The sequence below is a fragment of the Triticum aestivum genome, chromosome 5A (assembly GCF_018294505.1).
Source record: "Triticum aestivum cultivar Chinese Spring chromosome 5A, IWGSC CS RefSeq v2.1, whole genome shotgun sequence".
NCBI lineage: Eukaryota > Viridiplantae > Streptophyta > Magnoliopsida > Poales > Poaceae > Triticum > Triticum aestivum.
The window spans coordinates 131,018,648-131,026,361 of record NC_057806.1 but is presented as its reverse complement, the minus strand read 5'-3'; the positions used below and the strand labels follow the sequence as shown (position 1 = coordinate 131,026,361).

General features: G+C 46.9%; 1 protein-coding gene across 1 annotated transcript; it reads left to right on the top strand.

The window, feature by feature from the left end:
* Positions 1-652: 652 nt before the first annotated feature.
* LOC123102622 (uncharacterized) lies at positions 653-2,647 on the top strand. Its single transcript, XM_044524039.1, has 2 exons — positions 653-2,238; positions 2,318-2,647. Exons 1-2 carry the CDS (start codon positions 811-813, stop codon positions 2,423-2,425), a joined length of 1,536 nt encoding a protein of 511 aa, XP_044379974.1. The 5' UTR covers positions 653-810; the 3' UTR covers positions 2,426-2,647.
* Positions 2,648-7,714: the final 5,067 nt, after the last annotated feature.

Sequence of the window (7,714 nt, the reverse complement as noted above, 5' to 3'; positions counted from 1 at the left end):
ACATCGAGTCAACCATGTCTGCTCCCAAGAAAACCAACTTTGTGGACAGTAGAGATGCCTTATTATCAAACAATGAGTTGAAATGCCTTATGAAAGATGATATGATCTTGCACAATGGTGTCAGACCAATCGCATAACCTTTGTCCTTAATAATCGCAAGTGCGTGGGCTTCAACTATCATCCGATTGTGCGTGTGTTATATTGTCTCTACATGTAAAATCTAGCATGCATTATCTTTGTATAATAACTCTAGCAAAGTATTTCAGAAGCCCGTGGCAACGCACGGGCATTCTATTATTTTTCTAAAACTTGCCAAATATGAATGATGGCAGACCTATTTTTCTAAAACTTGCCAAATATGAGTGTTGGATGACCTATTACCTCGTTCAATCTAGACCCTTGGATCAGAAATAATGGTGGGTCCTTAATAGTTGGGACCATCTTAAAATTTGCCTTAATGTAATTGCTATGCTCAGTGGCCAGCATGACAGTGGCATCTAATCCCAGTCGGAGAGATAAGATCAATTTCCCCACCTTTCTTCCTTGCAATCTTTGTGAACACACTCGCTGCTGATAGGCATCCATGACCCAACTTTACCCGACCCATCATGATCACAAGACAAGGTTCCCGTCTCTGCCCCCCTTGCGTCGGCTTGAAAACTTCTTGGCGGGTCCCGATCCGATAGCGGAAGATTTCAAAAATTTCCGCCTTCAACCGGGCAGAAAAGCAAGCGGAGAGAAGACAGGCGACGCCTGGAATCCTCTTTCCTGCCATTTCTAATTGAGAAGAGAAGAATTCTTGCGGCTGACATGGCTTCGGGCTGCGCCAAGAGGAAGCATGGAGGGGAGGCGAGATGCCGGTGCAGATGCCGCCATGTCCACGTCCACTACCACCTGCCACGCAGGCGAGTCTCGCTCCTCCGGTGGTTGCCTCGCCCTCGCCTCTCGCTGCTCTCCTACCTCCTGGTTCCTCCTGTTCTCTCCTTCGCCCTGCTTGCCTTTGTGGTGTCGTTTCTCTGGTTCACCTTGCTCTATTTCGTCGCCTCGCTCTTGAGCAACGATGACGATCTCGAATCCGTCAAGAATGTCGGCATCGGCGGCCCTGCCAGCGACGTCGAAGACAGTGGGCAAGAGGGAAATTCAGAGGCGAAAGGGGAAGCTGTGAGGCATGCGGCGGAACACCTGACTGGTGATACTGCTACGGCTGACAATTCTTTCAGGAGACTCGAGATAAAAGAAGTTCGGGCTGATGGATTCTCTCAAGTACCTCGGACGAACGACGACAAACTGGTCGAAGATGTGAATATCTTTGAGACAAGCAGTGCCACCATGGCTGATTCAGAGGGATTTTCCGGATGGCGTCAGGTACAGGATGTGCCGGTCGATTGGTTTGTGGATGAACACGACATCAGAGTGGACAGCAGTAGCACACCAGATGATTTATTTCCATCTCTGTATTCCACTGATTCAGCTGAAATTCATGATTTGCCTGACATGGACGAACCGAGAGGGATGTCACCGGACTTCCTTGCTGAAAGCAAGCAAAATATGGTCGTGTCATCAAATACTTCGTGTCATCATCATAGTATTAGCGACGAATATGGTGAAGAATATCGTGACGATAGGAAGGAGTTATCAGCTTGTGGTACATATGAAATTATTGATTTCATTGACAAGCACGAAACAAGAGACCAGGCACCTGACGGTTCTTTTGTTGAAGATGAGGAAACCGGACAGTTTGAATCCTCAGATGAAGGGAGTACCCAAGAAAAAGATGCAAAGAGTGTACTTGAACTGGTTGTTGATAGCATAGCGACTCTGGAAGATTTTCGTGAAAAGCAAGAAGTACAAAACGTGCCCGAAGTTCTGATCACGGAGGCAAATGCAGAGCAGAGTGTTGGAGCTTCAAACGAAGGTCAGGATTCCAGCAGCGAGAAGGAAGCATCAGTGGTGTCACTTCATTCTGTTTGTGAAGATGCAGCCTCCTCAGATGCTTCATCCCACCATTATTTGGTTTATGAAGATGACAAACAGGAAGAGGTTACCAAACACAGCACAGCAGAAGCAGAGGCACCCGATCCTGCATCTGCTGTAATTTGCAACATCTTTGAGAACCGTCAGACACCAAGAAATGAGGCATTTGATGGTTTCGAGAATGACGACGAAGCCAGAGAAGTGGCCTCACAGGAGAGTCTGGGAGATGAAACTGATAAAATTAACGATGACTCTGCCTCGGAGGTGAGTCAAAAGAGCCTTTTGTTTAGTTTTCTTCATTAAGTAAGCTGTCGACTGAAATTTTCCCGGGTTCATGTTTCAGCTGGATTTGAAGGGAGTGCATCGTGGAGCGCCACTTCTCAGGAGGTCCCCATCACAATGGTGGAATTTATGTGGAGTCGTTGATGTGTTTGCTGGCTCGGGGGATTAAATGAAAGGTGATGCTATTCGTGGCTTCCTCTGGTCCACTCCGTTTGTCAGGCTTCCGTGTTTTGTAACTTCATAAAGTGTTTTCCTTGTCGATAAAGTCAAGACAGCTATGCTTGAATCAAGCTGCAGCGTTTTTTCCCTGAAAGAAATGTCTCAAACTAGGATAACATAGCGACATTTATTTTCATTGTGATGAATTGTTCTTTTTTTTTTTTGCGGGTGATGATGAATTGTCCTTGCATTGTGAATTGTCATGACTGCCGAAATCTATGTGTGAATTGCTTGACCTATTCACTTAAAACAAACATATACTCCCTCCGTCTTAAAATAAGTATTTGTACTAAATCAAAGACACTTGAGTAACCCAACGCACCGACCCATTTCATACGTGTGTCCGTTGGGTCAAAACGGACACAAAAATCGGCCCAACGCGTCCGCTTTTTGTTCGCCTGCCGACCCATTTCCGGTCCAAATTTGAGCCTCATTTGCGTCGGCGCGGACACGAAACGGCCATCCCACCCCGCCGCCGCCGCCCAGTTCCGGTGCCCACGCCAGTAGTCCGCACCCACATACATCCCCCCGCGCACGTCACCGGCACCACTGCCTCGCCGTCGGGCCACCCCCCCCCCCCCCCTCGATATCGACACGAGCACCTCCTTGGACCCGCACCCCCCGCGTCCCTGGCCAGCTCCTCCGACAACGCAGGCACGCTCGTCTGACGCCGCCACGCTAGCCGGATGCTGCCAGGGCAGCCACTGGTCCAAGGCAGGCGCGCGTCTCTTCGCGGGCCTGCTTCTTCGACGACGCCCGTAAGTTGTTCGACGGTTTGCCTGCAAGGTACAAATGGACTCTGCTGACGAGTTCTTTTCCATAATTTTATTTGCGACTCGGATGATTCTTCATCTGACGATGAGGAGATGGTGGCTGATGTGTTCGTCGTCCATGACCACCTTAGTAATCAGCGGCCGTTGTTTCGAGGCTCGATCCCGGGGCACACTCCGGCGTTGAATCTCAACCGAGAGAGCGGCCATTTCCTTCTTTGGAAGGACTACTTTGAGACACCCGACCCGCTCTTCAAACATCACCAATTCCGGCACCATTTCCGCATGGCTAGCCATCTTTTCAACCGTATTCGAGACGGGGTGGTCGGGTACGATAAGTATTTCGAGTGCAAGGAGGATGCCCTTGGAAAGATTGGATTCTCCTCTTATCAGAAATGCATCGCGGCTATTCAGACGCTTGCATACGGAGTTCCCGGTGATCTCATTGATAAGTACGCCTGTACGAGCGACTCCACGTGCCTAGAGTCCATGTACATGTTCTGCAAGGTTGTGATTGCAGTTTTGGCACTGAGTACTTGAGAGAGCCAAACGCTACAAATACAGCTCGCTTGTTGGCGATGAAAGCCAGCAGGGGCTTCCCGGGGATGCTTGGTAGTATAGACTGTATGCACTGGGAGTGGAAGAACTGCCCTTCTGCTTGGCAGGGGCAATATAGGGGCCATGTCAAGGGTTGCACTGTCATACCTGAGGTCGTGGCCTCATAAGATCTCTGGATCTAGCACTCTTTCATCGGCATTGCCGAATTGCGCAATGATATCAACGTGCTTCAACGCTCTCCAGTGTGTTCAAGGCTTGCCGAAGGCAACTGCCCGCCGGTGAATGTTAACATCAACGGCCACAACTACAACAAAGGATACTACCTAGCTGACGGTATCTATCCTCAGTGGACAGCTATTGTGTGTTGGGGAACGCAGTAATTTCAAAAAAAATCCCACGCACATGCAAGATCATGGTGATGCATAGCAACGAGAGGGGAGAGTATCGTCTATGTACCCTCATAGACCGTAAGCGGAAGCGTTATGACAACGCGGTTGATGTAGTCGTACGTCTTCATAATCCGACCGATCCAAGTACCGAAAGCACGGCACCTCCGAGTTCTGCACACGTTCGGCTCGGTGACGTCCTCGCCTTCTCGATCCAGCAAGAGGGGTGAAGTAGTAGATGAGTTCCGGCAGCACGACGGCGTGGTGACGGTGTTGGTAAAGAACAATCTTCGCAGGGCTTCGCCCACAACTCACTTGTGTTCTACTCGTGCATATAATATCTATGCAATAACCTGGCTCGGATGCCACTGTTGGGGAACGTAGTAATTTCAAAAAAAAATCCTACGCACACGCAAGATCATGGTGATGCATAGCAACAAGAGGGGAGAGTGTCGTCCACGTACCCTCGTAGACCGTTAAGCGGAAGCGTTATGACAACGCGGTTGATGTAGTCGTACGTCTTCATGATCGACCGATCTAGTACCGAAGATACGACACCTCCGAGATCTATACACGTTCGGCTCGGTGACGTCCCATGAACTCACGATCCAGTAGAGCTTAGAGGGAGAGCTTCGTCAGCACGACGGCGTGATGACGGTGATGATGTTGCTACCGGAACAGGGCTTCGCCTAAGCACCGCTACGATATTACCGAGATGGATTATGGTGGAGGGGGGCACCGCACACGGCTAAAGATCAATGATCAACTTGTGTGTCTATGGGGTGCCCCCTCCCCTGTATATAAAGGAGTGGAGGAGGGGGAGGGGGCGGCCTCTCTAAGCGCGCCCGGGAGTAGGACTCCCTTGCCCCTTCCCTTTGTTGGTTTTAGGAGAGAAGGAAGGAGGAGGAAGAAGGAAGGAAAGGGGGGCCCGGCTCCCCTCCCAATTCAGATTGGGCTTGGGGGGCCCTCCTTTGCTTCTTTCCCCTCTCTTCCACTAAGGCCCAATAAGGCCCATATACCTTCCGGGGGGTTCCGGTAACCTCCCAGTACTCCGGTATACTCCCAATTTCACCGGAACCATTCCGATGCCCAAACATAGGCTTCCAATATATCGATCTTTACGTATCGACCATTTCGAGACTCCTCGTCATGTCCGTGATCAAATCCGGGACTCCAACTACCTTCGGTACATCAAAACACATAAACTCGTAATACCGATCGTCACCGAACGTTAAGCGTGCGGACCCTACGGGTTCGAGAACTATGTAGACATGACCGAGACATGTCTCCGGTCAATAACCAATAGCGGAACCTGGATGCTCAGATTGGTTCCTACATGTTCTACGAAGATCTTTATCGGTCAAACCGCATAACGATATATGTTGTTCCCTTTGTTATCGGTATGTTATTTGCCTGAGATTCGATCGTCGGTATCTCAATACCTTGTTCAATCTCGTTACCGGCAAGTCTCTTTACTCATTCTGTAATGCTACATCCCGTAACTAACTCATTAGCTACATTGCTTGCAAGGCTTATAGTGATGTACATTACCGAGAGGGCCCAGAGATACCTCTCCGACAATCGGAGTGACAAATCCTAATCTTGATCCATGCCAACTCAACAAATACCATCGGAGACACCTGTAGAGGACCTTTATAATCACCCAGTTACGTTGTGATGTTTGGTAGCACACAAAGTGTTCCTCCGGTATTCGGGAGTTGCATGATCTCATAGTCATAGGAACATGTATAGTTATGGAGAAAGCAATAGCAACAAACTAAACGATCATCGTGCTAAGCTAACGGATGGGTCAAGTCAATCACATCATTCTCTAATGATGTGATCCCGTTAATCAAATGACAACTCATGTCTATGGTTAGGAAACATAACCATCATTGATTCAACGAGCTAGTCAAGTAGAGGCAAACTAGTGACACTCTGTTTGTCTATGTATTCACACATGTACTAAGTTTTCGGTTAATACAATTCTAGCATGAATAATAAACATTTATCATGATATAAGGAAATATAAATAACAACTTTATTATTGCCTCTAGGGCATATTTCCTTCAGTCTCCCACTTGCACTAGAGTCAATAATCTAGTTCACATTGTCATGTGATTTAACGCTAATAGTTCACATCTTTATGTGAGTAGTTCACATCTCCATCTGACTAACACCCAAAGGGTTTACTAGAGTCGATAATCTAGTTCACATCGCTATGTGATTAACACCCAAAGAGTGATCATGTTTTGCTTGTGAGAGAAATTTAGTCAACGGGTCTGCCACATTCAGAGCCGTATGTATTTTGCAAATTTTCTATGTCTACCATGCTTTGCACGGAGCTACTCTAGCTAATTGCTCCCACTTTCAATATGTATCTAGATCGAGACTTAGAGTCATCCAGATTGGTGTCAAAGCTTGCATCGACGTAACTCTTTACAACGAACTCTTTGCCACCTCCATAACCGAAAAACATTTCCTTATTCCACTAAGGATATTTTTGACCGTTATCCAATGATCCACTCCTGGATCACTATTGTACCCTCTTGCCAAACTTATGGTGAGGTACACAATAGGTCTGGTACACGGCATAGCATACTTTGTAGAACCTATGACTGAGGCATAGGGAATGACTTTTCATTCTCTTTATTTTTCTGTCGTGGTCGGGTTTTGAGTCTTTACTCAACTTCACACCTTGCAACACAGGCAAGAACTCCTTCTTTGACTGTTCCATTTTGAACTACTTCAAAATCTTATCAAGGTATGTACTCATTATAGATCTTGATGCTCAATATGTAAGTAGCTTCACCGAGGTCTTTCTTTGAAAAATCCTTTCAAACATTTCTTTATGCTTTCCAGAAAATTCTACATTATTTCCGATCAACAATATGTCATTCACATATATTTATCAAAAATGTTGTAGTGCTCCCACTCACATTCTTGTAAATACGGGCTTCACCGCAAGTCTGTATAAAACCATATGCTTTGATCACTTTATCAAAGCATATATTCCAACTCTGAGATGCTTGCACCAGTCCATAGATGGATCGCTGGAGCTTCCTCACTTTGTTAGCACCTTCAAGATTGACAAAACCTTCCGGTTGCATCATATACAACTCTTCTTTCAGAAATCCATTAAGGAATGCAGTTTTGACATCCATTTGCCACATTTCATAAAATGCAGCAACTGCTAACATGATTCGGACAGACTTTTAAGCATCGATACGAGTGAGAAAATCTCATCGTAGTCAACACCTTGATCTTGTCGAAAACATTTTGCGACAATTCGAGCTTTGTAGATAGTAACACTACTATCAGCGTACGTCTTCCTCTTGAAGATCCATTTATTCTCAATGACTCATCGATCATCCGGCAAGTCAATCAAAGTCCATACTTTGTTCTCATACATGGATCCCATCTCAAGTTTCATGGCCTCAAGCCATTTTGCGGAATCTGGGCTCATCATCGCTTCCTCATAGTTCATAGGTTCGTCATGGTCTAGTAACATGACTTCCAGAACAG